The 24,786-nt window shown below is 48.6% G+C and overlaps 1 protein-coding gene across 1 annotated transcript in view; it reads left to right on the forward strand.

The window, feature by feature from the left end:
* The first annotated feature begins 391 nt into the window (after positions 1–391).
* The window catches only part of MYO18B (myosin XVIIIB), a 263,608-nt gene continuing 239,213 nt past the window's right edge, over positions 392–24,786 (forward strand). The window contains exons 1-7 of the mRNA XM_024239878.3: positions 392–612; positions 1,338–1,450; positions 2,799–2,975; positions 8,082–8,280; positions 10,570–10,712; positions 12,205–12,305; positions 15,775–15,838. Coding sequence (XP_024095646.3) covers positions 495–612; positions 1,338–1,450; positions 2,799–2,975; positions 8,082–8,280; positions 10,570–10,712; positions 12,205–12,305; positions 15,775–15,838 — 915 coding nt within the window. The 5' untranslated portion in view covers positions 392–494. The remainder of the gene's footprint in view (positions 613–1,337; positions 1,451–2,798; positions 2,976–8,081; positions 8,281–10,569; positions 10,713–12,204; positions 12,306–15,774; positions 15,839–24,786) is intronic.

Consider the following 24,786-nt stretch of genomic DNA (forward strand, 5'->3'; position numbering starts at 1 on the left):
CTGGAACTGCGAGGCACCCAGAGGAGGGGGTGAGCACTTCTTCCATGAGCAGAAGTCTTGAAGTTTCCATTGCACCTGTCCTGGGGTGGGAATTCCCCACAGAGTGAGGGAAGGTCCCCAAAATGTGAGGTGTCTCCTCATGGCTGACATGGTAGAGCTTGCTTATGATGTCACATGACAGCTTTCAAACGGGATGGCATAACGAGTAGATTGTTAAAAATGCAGATTCCTGGGGCCAGCCATGGAGTCTCTCATTTCAAAGGCCAGGAGTGGGGCCCAGGAGTCTGCATTTATTTAGGTTTTTTTTTTGAGACGGAGTCTTGCTCTGTCACCCAGGCTAGATGGTGCAGTGGTGTGATCTCGGCTCCGCCTCCCGGGTCCACAGTGGGAATCTGCATTTAAATAAGCACACTCCCTCTCCTGTTCTCCCCCCAGAGATTCTGATTTAGATGGCTCCAGAGCACACTGTGAGAAACCCCTGTGTAAGGTAGAAGATGGGCAGTGGTGCCATTTGCTGGTTTAATTTACGTGATGTTGGTTCTCAGGCTCCTGAGGACAGATGGTATGAGGCAGAGAAAGTCTGGCTGGCTCAGAAGGACGGATTTACTCTTGGTAAGTAGGGGTGTTAGCACCTTTGGAGGGTCTGAGTCTTCTCCTGTGCCCCCTACTGCTGCCAGCCATATGTTCCAGGTCCTGATTACACTTTGGTGGTAAGGAGGGGAGAGGAGCAGTGGAGACTGTCTTTCAAAGGCATTTGTGTTGATAATGAGTTATTTACCTACTGTAACTCACTAATGCAACAAGCATGCTTTCTTCCTACGGCGTTCTTCGAGGAAGCCAGAGTCTGGTACAAGTGGGCCAATAGATTTGATCTCATGAGCCTACTTTTGTCAATTGGTTGTGGCTGATCACTGCACTCTACTGAGAAGTGATTCTGAGTCTCAGTCTGAACATGGCTGGGAAGAGTGGTTGATTAGTGATGTCTGCCATGGGCACTGGAGGGGGAAATGGTATCTTGTATGCCATCATCTGCCATTCCAGGTCTGTGTGTGAGATAGGTCAGTGTACCCAACTCTCTGGGTGCCTACTCTGTGCCTGGCACTGTGACAGCTGGTAAAAGCCTAAGGTGAGTCAGACTTAGCCTGACCTTAAAGGATTTGGGGTCACAACTCAGAAAGCTCCAAGCAAATAGACCCCAAATGGAGACCTGTCCCAAGCTTCCTCCCAAGCTTGCTGGTCCAGCTTAGAGCCTCTCTTATTTCCTGCCCTCGCCTCTTTCCCCTCTTCCCCTCCCATCTCCTCCCCTTTCCCCTTCTCTCTCTGGGATGTCCAACCAGCTACGGTGCTAAAGCCAGATGAGGGAACAGCAGACCTGCCAGCAGGAAGGGTGAGACTTTGCATTGATGCTGACAAAACCATCACTGAGGTGGATGAGGAGCATGTCCATCGGGTGAGTCCCCTGTCCCGCTGCCCCCCCAGCATGAGTCCCCTGTCCCACTTCACCCCAGCTCCATACCCTCCTTCCCCAGCCCTGCAAAAGGTTTCCTTGTTTCTGACTACCAAAACCATTTTGGCTTGATGCCCTGGAGGGAGTTATAGCAAAGTATAGCAAAGAACCCCACTGAACTCATTGTTCTACTGGAGGGGTACTGTTAGGGGGTCATTGACCCTTTCCTGTGGTTTCCCTTAATGAGGACACACCAAAGGACATGTTTGTCAGGTCTTGGCCCTGGGAGTTCTTCTGATGGACCCAAGAAAATGACTGCTTTTAATTTTGTAGATATTGGATATTGCAAATCATACTACAGAGCATGTTTCTGTTTTCACTCTGGCCGCCAGGGAACTCAGAGCCAAATTTGTTGCTTGCCATTAACCATAGCATAGGTTCCAATGGCCTATATTTTAGCATCAAACTTACTTTCAGCTTTGCTCTTTAAATTGTTTTGAATACATTTTTGTTGTGCACCGTAAATCCTTTTGAGGACAAGTCACAGTATAATGATAGAAAAGAAAGGTTCTGTCATGCCCTCTCCCTGCACCCATCACAGCCTGCTATCTTAGGAGTTTTCCTCCTTGCTCATCTGCATTCCTTTCTGCTCCTCCTCTGCCCACCTCAGGCTTCCTCTCCTGCGTTAGGCATTTACAGAGGCTCAGTGGCCTTGCAAGAAAGGCTGATCCATGAGAGGGCTCAAGCTTGGCCCAAACCTGAGACTACTAAGTTCAGAAAACTCCCTGAAGCTGGAGAGAATGATAGGACACCTCTTAGAATAGATGTTTTAAGAAGCAGCTTCACATACCTCTTGCTTCTAAGGGTTTGGGTGGTTTCCTAGGAATCAATGCATGATGGGCTATGAGACCAGTGAGGTGGTTTGGCCATTGGCCTCCACTCCTGGGTATCATGGAGCATATTGAGAGCTTCCCCGTAAGACCCAGAAGAGGAGGAAATGGCAGTGGATGCTCGCACACACTGGAGCATCACCTGTCTTTTTGTGGTGTTTGAGATCCAGAAAGTACTTTGAATTTTGTCAAGTCTGCCTTGGGAGCGTCTCCCCTCATGGTGCACAGAGTGCAGGACCACAGCGAAGAGGGGTGCCTCATAGGTTGCACAGAGGGCAAGGAGAAGGGATGGCCCTATTTTATTTGTAGGGCTTCATCACTTTCCATCCAGAGTCCCTGTGCTCTGTTCTGGTCTTTGGCACATAGCTCTCAAGAGGAGGGCTTAGTGTGTGTTTGGTTGCGGGGGTGGTGGGGAAACGGGGCCAGGAGGCCAGAGGAGACTCTGTGTGATGGTTTCACAGGGCAACCCCCCTGAGCTGGACCAGGTCGAGGACCTGGCCTCTCTCATCAGTGTCAACGAATCCAGTGTCCTGAATACGCTTCTGCAGCGCTACAGGGCTCAGCTGCCGCACACCTGCGTGGGGCCTGATCTGATCGTCCTCCAGCCCCGGGGGCCCTTGGTGCCTTCTGCAGGGAAGGTGAGGTGGGACCATGGTGGGCAGCGCTGGGGAGCTGAGGGCAGGAGGGTCTGGGGGGATCCCTCTGCATCTGAGGTGACAGTAGAACCATCAGAGCCCCCAGTCGACCTGTCTGCAAGCAGCATCCTTCTCGTGGCATTGTGGGCATCCTATGGCGTGGACCATCAGATTCCCCCATTCCCTGGGGGGAAAGATCAGTCACCATTATGACAGAAACAGCAGCATTAAATATCACAAGAATAACGAAAGAAAATACTGAATGAGTATGAACTCTACCAGACACTGCTTCATGCACCTTCATGTATTAACTCAGTTCATTCTCACATATCCACCTGAAAACACAGGTACTGTGATTAGCCCATTTTACAGATGAGAAGAGATGGCTGGGCCAGGCGCAGGCTGAACTCTCAGGTCTACTGAGCAGAGGAGCTGGGGGAAAACCCAGGGCACCGGGCTCCTGTGTGCTCTTCATCCCATGCTGAACTCTCAGGAGTCCTGAGCACCCACATCAACGGGGAAACAGAAGCTTCAGTTGTGCTTTAGTTTTTTTCCTCGCAAGTGTAAAAATGGCCAATTTTTGATGAGATGGACAAGAGCAAAGGAAATCTCTAAGCGCCACCTCGTGGACGCACGAGGCACCTCAGCCGAGTCGTTGAAGCGTGGCCCCTTCTTTCATTCAGTCCATAGTGATTGAGCTATTGTTTGAGGGTCTCCTACCGAGCCAGGCACAAAGAACAGCAGGGAAGATGCTGGGCGAGCAAGCCTGCCCTTGTGGAGTTGCTGTTATAGGAAGAAAAGACAGACCATCAACAATAAAGATAAGAGTGGCCCAAGCAGATGAGTGGAGGAAGAGGTGGGAGAGGTTGGGAAAAGCCAGGACAGAGCTGTGTCAGTTCTCAGGATGATGATTCTGGCTTTTACTCTGAGTGGGATGGCAGCTACTGTGGATATTTATTTATTTATTTATTTATTTACTTACTTACTTACTTACTTTTGAGACAGAGTCTTACTCTGTCGCCCAGGCTGGAGTGCTGTGGCATGATCTCGGCTCACCGCAAGCACCGCCTCCCGGGTTCATGCCATTCTCCTGCCTCAGCCTCCCGAGTAGCTGGGACTACAGGCACCTGCCACCACGCCCAGCTAATTTTTTGTATTTTTAGTAGAGATGGGGTTTCACCGTGTTAGCCAGGATGGGCTCGATCTCCTGACCTCGTGATCCATCCGCCTCGGCCTCCCAAAGTGCTGGGATTACAGGCGTGAGCCACTGTGCCTGGCCGATTTTTATCAGTTTTTTATGAACTGGGCAGCCTCCTGAGCCAGAGTGGGCTTAGAGTGAGTCCCTACTGGGGTTTTTAGCAGAGCAATGACATGCTGTGACTTAGGTTGTAAAAGGATGCCTTTGGCTGCTGGGTGGAGGACAGATGGGAAGAGGCTCAGTAGAGGCAGGGAGGCTTGTCCGAGGTGAGACATCTTACCTGTGTGCTGTTCTGGGGACTCACTAGGAAGTCAGAAGCCCCTAGGACACCTGGTGTCTAGGAAAGATCATGATACCTCTTGTGGTTTCCATGTTCTCCTCTGCCAACTGGGGGTGAAAAGCCACATCTTGCCCTTTGGGGCCCTGTGGGACAAACCCATCACTAGTCCCTGAGCAATGCTAAATCCATTAAAGGGGATATAGTGGCCCTGTACGCCTCTCTCCAAGATTTTTCTCCTCCAGAGTGACCCACACCACCCCTTCAGTCACTCCCGGGGGCTCTCCCACCACCGCTGTCCATGGTCAAGGGCCTGGGAGGACCTCAGAAGCTCTGGGTGGGCCAGAGCTTGGCACGTGCCCTCTCCCGTCCTTGTGGTGAGTGCTTAGGCTTCTGTTACTGCAGCCCAAGGCCTCTGAGCTGTCCAAACTGCCGAGTGACTCCTCTGGCTCTCTGGAAATCCCTGGAAGGGACATTTTTATATGCCCAGATAGCAGGCAGGTCCTCATTGGCCATCCTGGACTGAGGCATCAGAACTTAGGCAAAAGCGCCAAAAGGTGCAGGCATTGGTACGCACTCTGAAGGTAGATCCCCCTACTTCCCTTGTTAACCCTGGGGTGGGGTGCGGCACTGGTCCCCACCCTTCCCTCAAGTCTTCCAGCCTCCCACACTCAAACCCACAGCCACCTCTTGTCCTTAGGCTGCATCAACCTCTGATTCCCCAAATGGCCACCAGGTGGGAGCACAGGCCTGCGGTGAGGCTGAGACCGCCTTGAGGATGGGCTGGGCGGGGTCTGGGCCACACTGGGGGCCTCTCTCACTGCGGGGCTAGCCCCACCAGGCAGCTGGGGTCTGGGTGTGTGCCTGGGGACATGCGGGTCTAGGTGAATAAGAGCGTGAGTTTGAGCATGGGTGTGACCGCGTGGGTAGAGGCGGATCCCATCTCTGTGTGCAGAGCCTGTGGCAACTTGGGTGCATGTGCCTACAAGCATACTTGTGTGCATGCATGCAAGGGCACACGTACACAGATGCAAAGGCACGTGTGCATGTGTGCATATATGAGTGCTTTCAGGAACCTGGATGTGCAGAATTCTTCCTTCTCCCTCTAGGCAGTGGGCCTGAGCGGGCTGATGGACGGGACTGCCCGTTCTTGAACTTTAGTTTTTCCAGACTGGGGGATGGCTCTAGGACTGAGACCCCAGGACCCTCTGACTGCCTTAAGCCCTAAGGCTGTGTCCAGCCAGTGTGGGGGCATATCCCCCCTTTGCCTGCATTAGCTTCCTGCTGAGCCCTACATCTGGCATCAGGATAGGGACTCATGACTGTTCCTCAGGGGCTTGGAGCAGGAAAAGCCAACAGTGGATTGGAGACAGCCCCAGCCCCAAGCTAGACATCCAGGCTGAGGGGAGGGCCATCGCACCAGTGTTTGTGCCCCTAGTTCGGCCAAAGGACTGTGTTAGGGAGGGCAGATGGGGCCTTGCGGGACCCAGTGGGCACCCTCAGCATCTTGGGCTTCGGACATCCTCCTGCAGCAGGGCCCATTCCTCTGTTCCTTCTGGTGCCCTCCTGCTGACCTCACAGTAACCTCCCGCCCTCTTCCCTCGCTGCCAAATCCAATGTCAAGTCTCTGGTCTCCTCTTACTGAACTCAGCAGCATTTCCCTCCCTCTTCCTGGAAACACACCCTTCCTCGGCTCTAAGACTCCGCTTTGCTGGTTTTCATTCCAGCCCACTGGCTGCCCAGTCAGTCTTCCTTCTGGTCTCCCTGACCTGTCCCTGTCAGGGTGCTCTGTCCCCACACTCTTCCTCGGTGATCTCATCCAGGCTTGTGGCTTTCAAATGCCTCCCGTTCACTATAATTGAATTAATTTCTTTCATCGATCATCTCTGTCTTCCCACCAGAAGGCAAGCTCCACCAAGCAGGGACTTAAAAAAAAATCAGGCTTATTGAGGTATAGTTTACATTATAGTCCAATTCACCTTTTTAGTGTACAGTTCTGTGCGTTTTTGACAAAGGTGTGTAGTTGTGTAACTGCTTCGACAATCAATTACACGACAGTTCCCGTCACCCCCAAAAGTTCTCTGGGCCCCTCTGTAGTCAACTCAGCCCCAAGTTCTACCCCTGGTAGCCACTGATCTGTTTTTTTTTGTCTCTATAGTTTTGCCTTAAAAAAAAAACCCATATAAATGGCATTGTATGGTATGTAACCTTTTGAATTGGCTTCTTCCAGGCAGGACAATGCATTGAAGATTCACCCATGTGGTTTTATTTATCCATAGTTTGTTCCTTTATTTTATTTCATTGATGCACTAGTGTGCTTATTTGTTCATAGGGTGACCTCTTGTCCTGGTTTTCCTGGGACTAAAACGTTTTCTGGGACATGAGACTTTCAATGCTAAAACCAGGATAGCAATTTGGGAGGCCGAGGCTGGCGGATCACCTGAGGTCAGGAGTTTGAGACAAGCCTGGCTAACATGGTGAAATCCCATGTCTACTAAAAATACAAAAATTAGCCAGGCATGGTGGTGCACGCCTTAATCCCAGCTACTCTGGAGGCTGAGGCAGGAGATTCGCTTGAACCTGGGAGGTGGAGGTTGCAGTGAGCCGAGATCGTGCCATTGCACTCCAGCCTGGGCAACAAGAGCAAAACTCTGTCTCAAAACAAAAACAAAAACAAAAAACAAAAAAACAACCAGGATGGGTGATTATCCTAGTTCACTAGTTGAAGGACATTTGTGTTGTTTTTAGTTTTTGGTGATTTTGAATATATAGTCAATATAACCAATGACATAGAGGGGTTTTTTGTGAACATACATTTTGATTTCTTTAGGGTAAACACCTAGAGAGGGGTTGTGGGGTTGTGGAGAGGGGTAATGAGTGTGCGTCTCACTGTAGAAGAAACTGCCAGCTGTTTTCCGTAGAGGCTGTATCATTCAGCATTCCCATCGGCATTGTATGAGAATTCCAGTTGCTCCTCATCTTCACCAAACTTGGTAGTGACTGTTAAATATTTTTTCAGCCATTGTAATAGGCATTTAATGGTATCTCTTTGCGATTGGCTGGAATTTCCTTTATCCATTTTGTGTCATGCTGTGCCCGAGTGCCTGCTGCGTAGTAGACACTCAGTGGATTATTTTACTGAATGAAATATGAATGAATGATGAAGCAGATACGGTTTCAGTTATCACCTAAATCTGTTATGGCAAATATGTAGCACACATACCACTAACTCCCGCATGTGCCATTCCCTGTGTCCGTGGCAGACATCACTAATCGTAATGGATAATTATGCCATCGATCCGGCTGTCTCGCTTCAGGCAGATACCATTTGATGCTTTGAGTAACCAGTGAGATGAATCTCATGGACGAATGCAGCTCTCATTCAAGCCTCTAACTAAAGAGGAGAACTAGGTTCGGAAAACAGGCATGGGTTGTCCAGGGACTCACAGGGAGCCAGGGGCAGGACTAGACACACAGGCTTGGCTCCTCCCAGTCGAGTAGGAAGGGAATCAGGGATGCAGATCTGGAGGCAGGGACACAGATCTGGACCCTAGGCCTGGGGCAGGACGCTGTCTTAGAATGCTCCCTAGGCAGTGGCTGGATGGGACGGCTGATACCTGTGATCTTCCTGCAGGTGCCCAAGGGCCGCCGGGATGGCCTGCCTGCCCACATTGGCTCCATAGCACAGCGGGCATACTGGGCGCTGCTGAATCAGCGGAGAGACCAGAGCATTGTGGCCCTGGGCCGGAGTGGTGCTGGGAAGACCACCTGCTGTGAGCAGGTCCTGGAACACCTGGTGGGGATGGCAGGCAGTGTGGATGGCAGGGTCTCAGGTATGGTGGTCTCTAGGTGACATGTAGAGTTGGGGTCAGCACGGGGAGAGTTGGAAGGGGATGCTGAGCTGCTTTCTTATGTTCATTCAGCTAGCATTCACTGAGCACCAGATACGTGCAGACCCCATGCTTGCTACTGGGCAGGGCTATCACTAGGTCACTGGGATGCATTTGTTGAAATCAGAATAAGGTACTCCTTTCTCAAGACATTGACGGCCATTTGCAGAACAATCATCATACGTGGACATTGTTAGAACCGGATACTTGACTGCCATCTGCTGGGAAATCATCCTAATATACGTACACAAATCTAGGAGAGTGTGATGTGAATGATGCACCCCTGGGATGTGGTGTCTTTGGGCAGTGCACAACTTGCTGAACTGAACAGAGGACTCAAAGAATGAAGATTCAAGGGCAGAGTCTACACTCACGAGAAGCTAATAGCCAGAGAGGAAATTGATCTGTACCTACGTTCAAAACTTAAATGTTCTTCAAAAAGTGCTGGCAGAGCAGGCTAGGGAAGAAACTCAGGGAGCGCAGAGGAGGGCTGCAGGAGGGCTTTTTTTCAGGGTGTGATATTTGACCTGAGCCTTAAAAAAGAGTACCAATTAATAATAACAAATACAATATTAATAACGATCAGAGTAAATGCTTGCTGAAGCCTAAGGTACCAGGCCCTATTCCAAGGATACTAACTTTATTATTATTATTATTATTATTATTATTATTATTATTATTATTATTGAGACAGGGTCTCACTCTGTCACCCAGGCTGGAGTGCAGTGGTGTGATCCCAGCTTACTGCAGCCTTGACCTCCTAGGCTCAAGTGATCCTCCCACCTCAGCCTCCTGAGTAGCTGGGACTACAGGTACATGCCACCACCCTTGGCTATTTTTTTCTTTTGTATTTTTTGTAGAGATGGGGTTTCATCATGTTGTCCAGGCTGGTTTAGAACTCCTGGGCTCAAATGATCCACCCACCTCAGCCTTCGAAAGTGCTGGGATTACAGGTGTGAGTTGCTGTGTCCAGCCTGAGCTTTTTTTTTTTCTTTAATCTAAAACAGCCCTATAAGGTAGATATTATTATTTATATTTTATAGATTGAAGGCATTGAGATTCAGAGACGTTAACTAGCTTGCCTGATGTCACACAGCAAATACTCCTAGAGCTGAGATTCAAACCCAGGCCTACTGGCTCTAGAACTCTAACCATTGTGGCAGTGTTCTCAGCTTTTTTTCATTATTGCACACTCTGAAAAGCCTTTTAAGACATTTATTCCCCTTAAATCATTTCCCCTATGATGAAATGTTAATACCACAGATAAGCCATATATTCCTTTATGTATATTTGTGCTTTATACATAAAAAGAGTAAAATTTTTTTTTTACCACCACTTCTAAGAATCAGTTCTTGCTCATCTCAGGGGCAATATCCTCCCCATTGAGAATACATGATGCAGGGAATATTGTGTTTCTAATAATAACAACTATAATAACAGTTCCACCTTTGAAATATTTTCTAAGCATGTGACATTATTAAATCTTTTGGTCCTCATGACAGCCACATAAGGACTAGATTTAATTAGTTAATTATTAATGAATTAACTAGTTAATTAGTTTGCCCCAAATCAGGTAACCAGCAAAGGGCAGATCCTCCATATCTTTTAACCACTGGGCTATACTGCTTCTCCACTAGGATTATTCCAATGCTTTGCTGAACACCTACTCTATATCTGGCTCATGCTAGAAGCTGGAGATACAGTGGGAAGAGGCACAGTCTCTCAGAATGTAGTTGTGCTGTGAATTGCATGTGTCTGAGGGTGGAAGTCAGGTCAGGCTGTATCCAGGTGCTTAGCACAGTGCTTGTTGCATTGTAGGTATGCAATGAATAGTAGTGGGGAGATTATAGGACTTTGCAAGCCTGTCTCTAAGCTGTGAGTGCAGGCCCTAGAATGTTATCCTCACCTTTTCCTAGGCTCCATTAGGTCTGGGAAGCCTTAGGGCAGCTCTGTCACCCAGATTGTGCCTATCCCTGGCTCTTCTAGATTGAGTCTTGTTTCCCCTACACCAGAGCTGGTAGTACAGGGTCAGCCCAGCAATCAGTGCTCAGTGAAATGTATGTGGCTTATAGTTGGGTTGGGCAGGGAGTAGGTGGCAGGAAGCCCACAGGTGGCTGAGGCCAGGATGGGGACTGGCCCAAGCAGGGGCCGTGGAAAAGGTGGACCTGCGTGAGCTAGGAGTGGCAGTACCTGGGCCATCAGTGACATGTGGCCCCATGCTGCCCCCAACAGTGGAGAAGATCCGAGCCACCTTTACTGTCCTCCGGGCCTTCGGCTCTGTGTCCGTGGCCCATAGCCGCAGCGCCACCCGGTTCTCCATGGTGATGTCGCTGGACTTCAACGCTACAGGCCGCATCACGGCTGCTCAGCTCCAGGTGAGGCCTCTGGGGGGACGTGCAAGGGGGCCCTTGGGGCTGCTGTATCTCTAACCCCGCTCAGCAGAGCCCACACCTCCAGCTGGGACTCTAGGATGTGTCTGAAATGGTCATGGCGGTGGCTCATGCCTGTAATCCCAGCACTTTGGGTGGCCTAGGTGGGTGGATCACCTGAGGTCAGGGGTTTGCGACCAGCCTGACCAACATGGTAAAACCCTGTCTCTACTAAAATGCAAAAATTAGCCGAGTGTGGTGGCAGGTACCTGTAATCTCAGCTACTCGGGAGACTGAGGCAGGAGAATTGCTTGAACCCAGGAGGCGGAGGTTGCAGTGAGCCGAGATTGTGCCACTGCACTCCAGCCTGGGCAGCAAGAGCAAAACTCCATCTCAAAAAATAAGAAAGAAAATAGTAATAATAATAATAAAATAATGAAATGGTCATGGATCCCCTAGCTGGGGCCAGTTGCTCCCCACCTCACTAGGTGCCCTGGAACATCCCCTTCTGGAGCAAGCCAGCCCGTCTGTGCTTCGGACTCTCAGGGGGATGAAATATTCATGAGCAAATATAGAATTCAGGCTGTCATTAGCCGGGTCTTAAAAGCGCAAGTTGAAATTAAACAGACGCTTGCCAGCCTTCTGCAGCAGTCCGCGTGTGACGAACACATGGCCTGTTTGTTCCTATCTCCAAAATCACCCGTACTCCTCCCCATCTCCCTCAAACATCCTGTTTGAACAGAAAATAGGATTAGGTTATTAGAAGGGTTGTTTGTAACATGGAGCTGGTATAATATCCAGACTCAGGGAAAACCCCTCCATGCCAAATAGTCCCTTTTCTGTCCTGGCCCTGAAATCCTACCCCTAATCACTATTTGAGTTAAGGTATTAAAGGCTTCTAGTAAAAAGGGAATATGTTGGAAGGTGGCCTCATTTGATTGTTATTACCTTTGATAGCTTAATTGGAATGAATCTATTGAATTAGTTAATTTCCTAGGTGGACTCTGAATTAGTGAGACAAAGGATTGAGAAGTTCTGACGTGGAGGTTGCCAGCAAAATTTGGACCTGAGATGTTGCCTCAAAGTGTGGATCAGAGGCTGGGCGTGGTGGCTCACACCTGTAATCCCAGCACTTTGGGAGGCCAAGATGGGTGGATCATGAGGGCAGGAGATTGAGACTATCCTGGCTAACACGGTGAAACCTTGTCTCTACTAAAAATACAAAAAAATTAGCTGGGCGTGGTGGTGGGCGCCTGTGGTCCCAGCTACTAGGGAGGCTGAGGCAGGAGAATAGCGTGAACCCGGGAGGCGGAGCTTGCAGTGAGCTGAGATCGCACCACCGCACTCCAGCCTGGGCAACAGAGCGAGACTCTGTCTCAAAAAAAAATAAGAGTGGATCAGAGTGGGGCACCCCGATGGGGCTTCTGGGTAGCTGGGCATCAGGCATGTGCGGATGTACCTAAAGCACTGACTGGGTGCCCCTCTTCTCTCCCTGCAGACAATGCTTTTGGAGAAGAGCCGCGTGGCACGGCAGCTGGAAGGGGAAAGTAACTTCCAGGTTTTCTCCCAGATGCTGGCTGGATTGGACTTGGATCTCAGGTGAGCACTTGGGGCAGGAAGAGACAACTGAGGGCAGTACGACAAAGGGCACATGTTCTTTGGGGGCCCAGCCTTAGCTTCTCCCCAGCACTGAGAGGCCGTGGGACCCAGGGATTAGGAACATGGCCTCCGATTCCAGCTGCCTAGGTTCATGCAGCTCATGGGCTGGGTGACTTTGGTCACATGTCATCCACCCTGAGCCTCGGTTTCTTCCTTTGTAATGTGGAAACAACACCTTGCATAGACCTTATAGGATTAAGAGAGATAATTTACCTTCAGCTCTTTATAAATGCTGGGAGTCAAGGCTGTCTGCTGTGATAGTGGCATGTCAGTACTGGCCCTGGCAGCGATGTAGGGAGAGGGACAGCAGACCCCCATGTCTTCCAGAAGTTTCTAAACTTTTGTGGGAGCTTCGGGTGTATGGTAGGGTATGCCTACATGAGGTTCCTCCGGATGGACCTGGAGCTGAGTGGAACAGTGAGCTGGGTAGTCAGGCAAGCCTCATCTTGGAGGGCTTCCTGGAGGAGGTGGCCTAAAAAGCCATCTCTGCCCTTCCCCAAATCTATAGGGCATCCTTAGGCATGTGGCTCATGTGGCTTCCTCTCCCAGAGTCTTGGTTTCCTCCTCTGTTGGATGGATGGGCATGGTCCTAGTGAAGTGTCAGGGAGAGGAGAAAGTGGGTTTTCCCACATGAGGGGTGATAATTTGTGGTTACTGTGCTGTAACCTCACCACTGTTTGTTCCCCAACCTTCCCTCCCCATCTGAAGGACAGCCTCAACCTGTCCGGAGTGTCCTGGCTAAGGCTGGAGGGACAGCTGTAACCTGCAGAGAGAAGGCAAAGTAGAGAGGGAACTCCCAGTTTTCAGAGTGATTGTAACTGAGCAGCAGGGAAACTTCTAGAAGGTCTTGAGAATCTGTAGAAGAACTTGGAGTGGGGTGGTATAGCAGAGTGACAGGGACCACAAACTCAAGGACAAGGCTGTGTGGATTTGTATGTTGGCTTCTCCACTTGTTGGCTGTGTGACCTCGAGCTAATGACTTCACCTCTCTGAGCCTGACTTTCCTTATCTACAAAAATAGATGTGACTGTATCACAGTGTTGTGGTGAGGATTAAAATATGAACAGGTAGACAATACTTCTTAAAATAGTGCCTGGACATAGCGAATGCTTTGTGTGTGTGTGTGTTCTTGTTTTTGGAGGATTTGATCTGCCTTGATACCCCCAACAGGCCCTGATCAGGTCATCCAAAGAAATGACTTTGGATTCACAGGAACATGGGTTTGATCCAGGCTTTGCCCCACATGGGCTTCTCTGAGCCTTGGTTTCTCCTTCTGTAAAATGGGTTCCTACTAGTGCTAACCCCATAGGCATTTAAATGAGATCACATGTCAAGGCAGCTGGGGCCATGTGCGGTGCATAGTAACGGTGTAATGCGGGAAGGAGTAGGTAGGTGGGCCCTGAACGTAGGAATCCCACTTTCAGCCGCATGGCCTCACTTCTTGGGACCTCCATTTTCTCACCTCTCAGAACACCTCTCAGAGGTGTTCTGTTCACCCCTGTTCCAGCCCTGGAGCTCCACACTGGGGCTTTCTCTTCTGTACCCCATGGGTGGGGCTTGGCTCTGGGGATAGGGGATAGAAGCATTGCCTCCCGGAGAGGGGGATTTGCAGGCTTACCCTGGGGTGGGCCCAGGAAGGATGAGGCTCAACTGCGGCTAGCAGAGGATGCCAGACCTTCATTCCAAGCCAGGCCTAGGCCAGGGGCCCTCCATGCTGGTGGCATCCTTATTGAGTTTGGCATCCTTAGGAGCTGGGCCAAAGCTGCCTCTGAGAGGAAGGGGCGGCCCAGATGAGTTTCAGGGACCCTAAGAGAGTAAAGTGCTTGGAGCAACTCAGCCGCCTCAGGGAGTCATTGGCATTCTGAAGGGTCCTTGGTGGTCCCCCAATTACTTCCCTTTCTCTACCTCTGCTGCTACCAACTTGGTCTGTCACCCACATGGAAGCTTCCAAAGGTCAAAAATGGGTTCTCACTTGCACAAATGTCCTTTCTCCCATGCACTCATGTGGGAAACTCCTATTCATCCTTCAAAACCCTACTCCAGATCCCTTTTTTAGAGGAGCACTGCCTGATTCTTGCTCCTCAGTTTCTCCTTTATACCGTTTTGGTGCCTGGTATGTGCTTCTGGTTCAAAAACCTGCCAGTGCAGGTCTCCCTTCCTCACCAGATGGACTGGGAGATCTTTGAATCAGGGGCCCTGTCATCCTTCTTTCTGCTTTCCTAGTACCTAGCACAGGGATTGGCACCAGGTAGATGCTTCTTAATTATTTGTCAGATTGAATTTCCAGTGAATGGAAGAGTGAGCAAAACAGAGCACTTACTCCGTGCCAGCCTTGCAGTGTGAGTTTATGTACAATATTTCATTTAATCCTGGGAGGCAAGTAGAGTAGGGGCCCATTTTACAGATAAGAAAAAGTGAGTTGCAGAGAAGAGAATTACCTTGTCTGCCACATGGCAGCACTGGGGTTGGACTTGAAGCCTAGCTGGTAAGACTCCTTCGAAGTCATGAAGCAGAGAGGGGTGTGGGGTCTGTAGAGAATCCAGGGAGAGGACGCTGAAGGCCTCAGAACCAGACAAGCTGGCTGGAGACTGATGAATAATACCCTTTCCAGGAACCAATTTGAACCCACATGGGACTGGGGATCCTAGGCTGGGCTCTACAATGCTTTTGTGAGTAGAGAGTGTGATTCGAAGGGGCAGGGGGCATAGCTGTACCCACCCCGCCTTTGGCTTGCGTTCCTCAAGCCTGCAAAAGTGGGTGGTCCACCTGCAGGCCTCACTCTCGAGGAACCTGCAGGTTGAACACGGGAAGGAGCTTTAAACATCGTGTTGCTTCATAAAGTGCAGACTGAGGCCGGGAGAGGCGCACATGGCAGGATAGCGCAGAGTCTGGGCTCGAGGGGCCAACAGACCTCAGCTCAGCTTCTGGCTGCATGCTTGCTAGCTGTGTGAAGTCTTGGGGCAGGTACCCACTCTCAGTGCCTCTGTGTTGTCAACTGTAAAAGGGAAATAATATTTGTACCCATGGAGTGGGGCTGTCATGAGTCATCTTAGGACTTAGCATGCAGCAAGGGCTCGTTCATGTTGACTGTTTTAATATTATCCTTGAGTGAGGTCACTCAGCTGATTAGAAGATCTGGGGTTAGTCCCTGCTCTCCTGATTTTCCTCTACAACCCTTTCTCAGGGGATTTCCTGGCCTTTAGGAAGGGCCAAGTGAGGGCTGTGTGTGAGGAATATTTGGGAGATCGAAGATATCCCAGGGCAGAGTTAGTGGGGCCGAGGCCAGGGACAGGGACAGCCCCTGGGGTGTCCGGGCAGTTGCGTGGAGCTTCACACTGTGATGACCAACTGCCCTGCCAGGGCTGGTGTGGACAGCCCCCCTGACTCCTGGTTCCTTCTATGCTTCCAGGACAGAGCTGAACCTGCACCAGATGGCAGATAGCAGCTCCTTTGGCATGGGCATGTGGTCCAAGGTAAGGAGGAGGTCCCTCACAGGTGGGATATGAGTCTGTGTCTGGGGCTAGATGGGAGGGTGATGAGGAGTCGCCGTGCAACTTGTCTCCTTTGGTGCTGGGGTTCATAGTTGGCAAGGGTTGGTCATGTGGAAGAGTTGGGACTGCCTTTGTAGGGTCTCGGCTTATTGGGTAAAGAAGACTGAGACAAATAAAGGAAACCAGACATAGTATATATAGAGGTAGGATTAGGGCCCTGGAATCAGTCTAGTTCAAGCCCCAGCTCTGACACTTGTTAAGTAGGTGAACCTCAGGCATGGACCTTAACCTCCCGGAAGGTCTGTCTCTTCTTCAGTACAACAATGATAGTAGCAGTATCTTCCTCAGAGGGTTGTTGTGAGGGTGAAATGACATGATGTGTATAACGTGCTTAGAACAGGGCTTGGCCTAAATCAATCAATAGGGTGCTCTTTGTCAATACTACTGGTGGTTAACTTGGGTAGGGGCACTCAGCGAGGTTTCCTGACGAATATAGTCTATGAGTGGGGCCGAGAATTAGGTATTGCATTGCTTAAAAAAGCAAATGGTTCACTGGTTTGATACTTTATTATTCAATTATTTTAACCATTGTTTTCTCCCTTCTCTCCCAAATATCTTCACCACTACCTATGCTGGGCCTGTGTTGTGTTAGGTGTATGTTCCTGCTGAGTGCTAGGAGTATGATCCTCATCCATGGATTTTCACTTTAGCAGGAGACACAGACTTGGAAATTAATGCAATCATGTGAGATAAGAATATGTTAGAGGTTGCATGAAATCCTGCGGGCACCACAAGATAGCTGATAGAGCTACTTGGACTTTGCCAGGGAAGACTTCTTAGCCAAGGGAACATTTGGCCTGGGTTTTGAAGGATGAATAGGAGTTCGACAGGTGGAGGGAAGTAGATAATTTCCACTCCAAAGCCTCTTTTCAAATATACATGTCTGGGAAACAAATAGTGCTGGAATAATTGGATATCCTGGTGCAAAAAAAAAAAAATCCATATTTCACATGATATACTAAAATTAACAAAAAATGAATCACAGATCTAATTGTAAAACTTCAAACCACAAAATTTCTAGAAGAACGGTGAGAAAAATCACTGTAACTCTGAGCTGGGCAAAGATTTCTTAAATGAGACATCAAAACCCCAGTCCATAAGAGAACAAATTAACTTTATCAAAAGGAACAGCTCTCTGAAAGACACTATTAGTATGAAGAAGCAAGCCACCGACTGGGAGAAAATATTTGCAAATCATTTATCTGATAAAGGATTTTTATCTAGAATATAAAAGTAATTCTCAAAACTCATATATGAAACAACCCAACAAAAAAGATGGGCAAAATATGGAACATACAAAAAATGTAAATGGATGGCAACTAAGCACATGAAAATATGCTCAACATCATTGGTCATTAAAGAAATTCAGCCAGTGCGGTAATCCCAGCGCTTTGGGAGGCCGAGGTGGGAGGATCACCTGAGGTGAGGAGTTTGAGACCAGCCTGGCCAACATGGTGAAACCCCATCTCTACTAAAAATACTAAAAATTAGCTGAGCATGGTGGCACACGCCTGTAGTTCCAGCTACTCGGGAGGCTGAGGCAGGAGAATTGCTTGAACCCAGGAGGTGGAGGTTGCAATGAGCAGAGATCGTGCCACCGCACTCCAGCCTGAGAGACAGAGCGAGACTCCGTCTCAAAAAAACAAAAAAAACAAAAAAAGAAAAAAAAAATTGCTAAGCCTGTGCACTTGCGGGCGCGCACGCGTGCACACACACAGACATACATACACACACACACACACACTCTCTCTCTCTCTCTCTTTCTCTCTCTCTCTCTCTCTTACACATCGCTGAGTATTATCTGCAGAGTTTCTAATTCAGTAGCTCTGGGTGAGGCCTGAGAACGTGCATTTCTCACAAGTTCCCAGCAGTGCTGATGCTGCTGGTCCAGGGACCCCGCTTTGAGAACCACTGTTCTAGAGTCTGTTTCTGCAGTGGGTGAGGTGATGGGTCTGCCCCGTCTTTGAACTCCGGGGGCTAATCTACTTGTCACCTTATAAGTATGTCCCAAATATTGTATGGGCAAGCCTGGAGAGTTGGGGGCATATCAAAGAGGCTGCCTGGAAGAGGTGACCAAGAGCTGGCCATGAGAATGAGAATGAAATTTCTTTCATTCTCAAAACTCATACATGAAACAAGCTGGAATGAGAATGAAATGAACAGATGCAACGGGGCTGGCATTCTTGCTAAACCAAATACTAGGGAGGCAGCTTCTTTACTTGGGGGACTCAGCAGTGTGTTCTTTTTTTTATACCCTTTCCCCCATGATTTGGGGTCATTAGGAGCCCAGACCTTCACCTTGAAGGCAAGAGATGAGAAATTACCTCAGCACTGATTTTTCTCATTCGTTTAATGAGCTTTGGCCAAATATATCCATTTGAATCAGCAAAAGAGTAGTTGTTTATTTTCCTATTGTTTTTGAGAAGGAAAAGGACCCAAGCTGGGGTCCTCTGAGCTTTCCCCAACCTGACCTGTTTGTTAACAGTCTGCATAAAGCCATTGGTCACAGCGTGGATTTGTGTCCAAGAAGCATTTGAAGTGGTTTGCTTTTTTTCTCTTTGTTTCTGTGGGGCATTTTTTAGACCAATTGATTTGCAGGAACTGGTAGGGTGTTTCTTTGTTCTCTCTCTGCTACCTGGCAGGTATCAAGAGAATGTTTTCTCTGTTCTTTCAGAAGAAAAATAAAGTCTGAAAATTCATTGGTCTTTGATATAAGCCTGGGCTAGTTACTGGGGTCAGGTAGGCCAGGTACAGCATCATTAAGGGAATCTGGTGATCAGGATATGTCCCCCAATAATGGGAATTGCTAAGTCCCCAAGGCTGTCAGACTTAGCAAATCATACAGGATGCCCAGTTAAATTTGAATTTCAGATAAACATTGAATAATGTTTTAGTGTAAGCATGTCCCAAATATGGCACAGGGAAGCCTGAAGGGTTGGGAGCCTATCAGGGCAGGCTGCCTGGTGGAGCGGACCACAAGCTGGTCCTGGAGTGAGAGTGAAAGTAGTCAGATGCAGTGAGGCCAGCATTCTTGCTGTACCAAATATTGTGGGGGACATATTTATGAAAACAATTATCCATTGTTTATCTGAAATTCAAATTTGACTGGATGGCTTGCATTTTCTTTGGCAACTCTACAACCCAACTTCAACCCAACTTCATCCCTGGCTGAGCCCTCCTCTTTCCTTCTCCTCCTAGCCAGCCCTCCTCCTATGATTAATTCTGCTTCTATTTCATCTGTAACAGCTGGTTCCATCTTCACTGAAAACTCACGGGCGACGGTGGAGTCTGACATAGTGATGTTCGAATCCCAGTACCAGTGGTTAAGCTGGGTGGCCTTAAGCAAGTGACCTCATCTCCTTGGGCCTCGATTTTTTTCCTTTTTGAAAACTAGGAGAGCAAGTTTCATTTGACCTCAAATGAAATGAGATAAAGCCAATAAAGCACTTTGGCAGTGCCTGACACTTCCAGTGTCAGCCCTCCTTCTTCTTTCTTCTTCGTCCTTCTTTCTTTTTCTTCGTCTCCTTCTCCTTCTCCTTCTTCCTCCTCCTCTCTCCTCGTCCTCCTCCTGCTCCATCTCCTCCTCCTCCTCCTCCTCCATCATCAAGGATGGCAGCATTGGGCAAGTTGGGGAGGGCTTGGCCTGCTCCCCAACAGCAATACACACTACCTAGGCACTCAGTTCCCATTCCATGTTCCTTGGAAGCACGTCTTGTTTTCCCTCTTACTGAATTTATCTCTATTCTCTTCTAATTCATATTTTTAATGAAGCATCTGTTTAAAAAGAAAAAAAAAACCAACTAAATTATGGCTGGGCGCAGTGGCTCACGCCTGTAATCCCAGCACTTCGGGAGGCTGAGGCCGTTGGATCACCTGAGGTCAGGAGTTCGAGACCAGCCTGGCCAACATGGTGAAACCCCATCTCTACTAAAAATACAAAAATTAGCCGGGTGTAGTGGCACGTGCCTATAATCCCAGCTACTCGGGAGGCTGAGGCAGGAGAATCACTGGGACCTGGGAGGCAGAGGCTGCAGTGAACTGAGATCACGCCACTGCACTCCAGCCTGAGTGACAGAGCAAGACTCTGTCTCAAGAAAAAAAAATAATAATAAAAAACGAAATTACTACATACTTCCTATGGAGAAATCAGAAAAAACACAAGGGCAAAACCAAAAACCAGAATACATGCACACACTCAAGCAAACCAGAAAACAAGCGCCATTCACCTCACCACCCTGAGAAAACCCACTGGTCCTATACCTGCAGGTGTTCTTCCAGTATTTTTCCTGCAAATATTTTACATAATTCATAACAAACTGTATATCATTAAAACTTTCTGGCTGGGCATGGTGGCTCACGCCTGTAATCCCAGCACTTTGGGAGGCTGAGGCGGGCAGATCACCTGAGGTCAGGAGTTTGAGACCAGCCGGACCATTATGGTGAAACCCTGTCTCTACTAAAAATACAAAAATTAGCCGGGTGTGGTGGCGGGTGCCTGTAATCTCAGCTACTCAGGAGGCTGAGGCAGGAGAATCGCCTGAATCCAGGAGGCGGAGGTTGCAGTGAGCCGAGATTGCGCCATTGCACACTCCAGCCTGGGCGACAGCGTGAGACTCCATCTCAAAAAAACAAAAAAAGACAAAAAACAAACTTTCACAAACATTATTTTTTTTTCTTTTTATTATTATTATTATTATTATTATTATACTTTAGGCTCTATGGTACATGTGCACAACGTGCAGGTAAGTTACATATGTATACATGTGCCATGCTGGTGTGCTGCACCCACCAACTCGTCATCCAGCATTAGGTATATCTCCCAATGCTATCCCTCCCCCCTCCTCCCACCCCACAACAGTCCCCGAAGTGTGATGTTCCCCTTCCTGTGTCCATGTGTTCTCATTGTTCAATTCCCACCTATGAGTGAGAATATGCGGTGTTTGGTTTTTTGTTCTTGCGATAGTTTACTGAGAATGATGATTTCCAATTTCATCCATGTCCCTACAAAGGACATGAACTCATCATTTTTTATGGCTGCATAGTATTCCATGGTGTATATGTGCCACATTTGCTTAATCCAGTCTATCATTGTTGGACATTGGGGTTGGTTCCAGGTCTTTGCTATTGTGAATAATGCCGCAATAAACATACGTGTGCATGTGTCTTTATAGCAGCATGATTTATAGTCCTTTGGGTATATACCCAGTAATGGGATGGCTGGGTCAAATGGAATTGCTAGTTCTAGATCCCTGAGGAATCGCCACACTGACTTCCACAAGGGTTGAACTAGTTTACAGTCCCACCAACAGTGTAAAAGTGTTCCTATTTCTCCACATCCTCTCCAGCACCTGTTGTTCCCTGACTTTTTAATGATTGCCATTCTAACTGGTGTGAGATGGTATCTCATTGTGGTTTTGATTTGCATTTCTCTGATGGCCAGTGATGGTGAGCATTTTTTCATGTGCTTTTTGGCTGCATAAATGTCTTCTTTTGAGAAGTGTCTGTTCATGTCCTTCGCCCACTTTTTGATGGGGTTGTTTGTTTTTTTCTTGTAAATTTGTTTGAGTTCATTGTAGATTCTGGATATTAGCCCTTTGTCAGATGAGTAGGTTGCGAAAATTTTCTCTCATTTTGTAGGTTGCCTGTTCACTCTGATGGTAGTTTCCTTTGCTGTGCAGAAGCTCTTTAGTTTAATTAGATCCCATTTGTCAGTTTTGGCTTACACAAACATTATTTTTAATGACCAGACATTCACAAGAGGAGACATGGTTCGCTGAACTGCTGTTTCCCTAATGTTGTCCATTTACGTGGTTTTAAACCTTTTTGTGGTTCTTAGTGATAAGATGGGTGTCCGGCTTGTATTACCGTCTCAGACTCCCAAACCTCCATCTAAGGAGATGTCTCCAGTTATCGTCTTTCCTGTTGTCTCCTTGGCAACAATCTCCCATCTCTGATCACACTGTTGGTTTATGATTTGTTTCCCCTCGGCCCCAAGTTCCACGAGGGTGGGAGTCTTACTTGTCTTGATCACTCCTGAATAGACAAGGCCTAGCACTCAGCCAGGCATACAGCAAGTGCTCAATAAAGGTGTGTTGAGTGAATAAATGAATGAGCATGCCCAATTCACCGCCACTTAACTAAAATTGCATCTTTTCAATTTTCAAATCGTTTGCTACTGTGGTCAACAGAGATCGGTTAATTAAACTTTATTTTCTCCCCAGTATCATTTCACTAGGTCTTTGGGGATCTCATGTCGGACTTTGGACCCACTCCTTGGGTCTTGGGAGCTGGGGCAGTTGCTGGGAATCTCAGAGGACCCAGAGAAGGGGATTAGAAAGCCTGGGGGTCCCATCCCTCAGTCGTTGTGGGCAGCCTGGGGTCCTCAAATCTGGGCTGAGTAGTACTGTGGACCCAGCTCAGTGGGTGAACACACTCAACCCCACCATCAATGGCTCTTATTTGAGGATGGTCACTAGAAGCTCATTGTCAATGGATATTTATTGATCTTATTAGATGCCAGATATTGGCACACAGAAATAACTCAACTGGGTCTCACCCATCAAGTGACTCACTTTTGGGAGGTGGGCTGCCATGTCTACATCAACAGATCATTCCAAGCTGGAGAGATATGTGCCTGAGTGGAGGTGTATGTAGGATGAGGCCAAGCTGGGAGGAGGAGAGGCATATCAGGGAGGGCTGCCTGGCAGAGGCAACTATGAGCTGGAGCTGGACTGAGAGTGAATTAGGTGCAGGGAGGCCAGTGTTCTGGCTACACTGAGCACCTGATGCAAAGGTAAACATGAATGGCCAGCCAAAGTTAAGGACCCCAGGGTAAAAGTGTGGAGATCCCCAGTGTGGCACTGGCCGGGTCCTCAGAGGCTGTGTATACCCGGTGACTGCCAGTTTCTCCTCTTAGTCCTCCCACTGCGCCCTTGCTGCCTGCCACATTGCATCTTGTAAATGGAACTTACTTGAGATCTGCCAAGCACCAGGATACATCTGAAATCACAAAGCTTTCATATTATTTTCTTCTTCTCTATAATTTCTTTTTTGCAACCTAGCCTAATTTTTTTTTAATGTGCCCAGCAGCAGTGGTAATAATAATAATAATAATCCTTGCCACCCAGCAGTTTGCTTCTGGCTGTCACATTCCAGGCCTTGGCCCGAGGTACATTTATTTTTTATGACCCGGTTGTCAGCTGTTGGGGAATGGTGCCCAAATGGAAGGATGAGGGATCACTCACTCGTGCCAGGGGCTCTGCCAGGAGCTTGCTTTTACTTAATTCTCCCCATGGTTCTTTAAATAAGGAATTATGATCATATCTGTTTTTCAGGAGAAGTAGCCAGGCTCAGAGAGGTGAAGCTACTTGCCCAAAGGCACACAGCTTTTAAGTGGTGGAGTCAGGACTGGGATCCAGGTTGGCCTGACTTTAAATTTGGTACTTTCGTTCTTCCCACTGTCATCTCAGATCACGATTCAGATCGTGGCTGAAGACAATGTGCTCTGAGGTCTGGTCCACGTGCACTCTTGGGTCATTTCTCCCAGCCTCGGTTTGGGAGGCTGGGGATGGGTAGAGCAACACCCTTGGATGACACCAAGGATTGGGGGCTCAGTGACACTTACTGACCGTGCCCTTCCCCAGATGGGTGGCCTTGGTCAAGTAACTTCACCTCTCTGAGCCTCCATTTCCTCCTCTGTCGGTTGGAGAGACTCATGGGGAAAAAGCACCCAGTACAACAGAATACGTGCTCAGTGGACACTTTCTCTCCTCTCCACTTAAATGGACTCTCGATGCTGAGATAAGAAGTGGATTGGTGAGATGCTAAGCGACGGGTAGGGCAGCTCCTGGCTGTGGACTGACACCTGTCCTGCCCTCCCTGCAGTCTCCATGAGGTTCACTGGCCTGTGCGGCCACCCATGTGATGTTTCTTTTTTTTTTTTTTTTTTTTTGAGACAGAGTCTGGCTCTGTGCCCAGGCTGGAGCGCAATGGCGCGATCTCGGCTTACTGCAACCTCCACCTCCTGGGTTCAAGCCATTCTCCTGCCTTAGCCTCCCTAGGAGCTGGAACTGTAGGCGCGCACCACCATGCCCAGCTAATTTTTGTATTTTTAGTAGAGATGGAGTTTCACCATTTTGGCCAGGATGGTTTCAATCTCTCGACCTCATGATCTGCCTGCCTCGGCCTCCCAAAGTGCTGGGAGTACAGGCATGAGATGCATTGAATCAGTGTCCAGCATTTTCCTCCCTGAGTTAGCTCCCGTTCCGGGAGGCAGAGGGGTGGGAATCCTTGGGCAGGTTGGTTGTAGAAACATCCTTCCAGTCAGTTCCTTTACCCCTGCCCAGTGTCTCCCAGCCCATGGTGTGTGCTCTGTGTGTCATCTCTTTGCACACCTGTCCCCTTCAGTGGACTGGGAGCCCTTTCAGGGCAAGGTCATACCCGATTAACTTGTTACAGAGTATGGGGCATCAACTTGGGCAGCAATGGGGAATGGTGTCCCTGGAAGGTGGAACAGCCTAGGCGAAGGCATGGAGGTAGAGGCAGTAGTAAGTGGAAACCACCGTTTATTGAGTACCACTGTGTGCTGGCCTCTGTGCTGGGTGCTTTACACACATAAACTCATTTAGTCCTCATAGCAGCCCTGGGAGGATGCTAAGATATGATTTCCATTTTATTCACGTATTTTGTTGGAGACAGGGTCTTGTTCTGTCATCCAGGATGGAGTGCAGCAGTGGCATCATAGCTCACTGCACCCGTGAACTCCTTGGCTCAAGTAATTCTCCTGGCTCAGCCTCCCAAGTAGCTGGGTCTACAAGCACATGTCACCATGCCTGGATAATTTTTATATATTTTTTATAGATAAAGGGTCT

The sequence above is a fragment of the Pongo abelii genome, chromosome 23 (genome assembly GCF_028885655.2).
Source record: "Pongo abelii isolate AG06213 chromosome 23, NHGRI_mPonAbe1-v2.0_pri, whole genome shotgun sequence".
NCBI classification, from domain to species: domain Eukaryota; kingdom Metazoa; phylum Chordata; class Mammalia; order Primates; family Hominidae; genus Pongo; species Pongo abelii.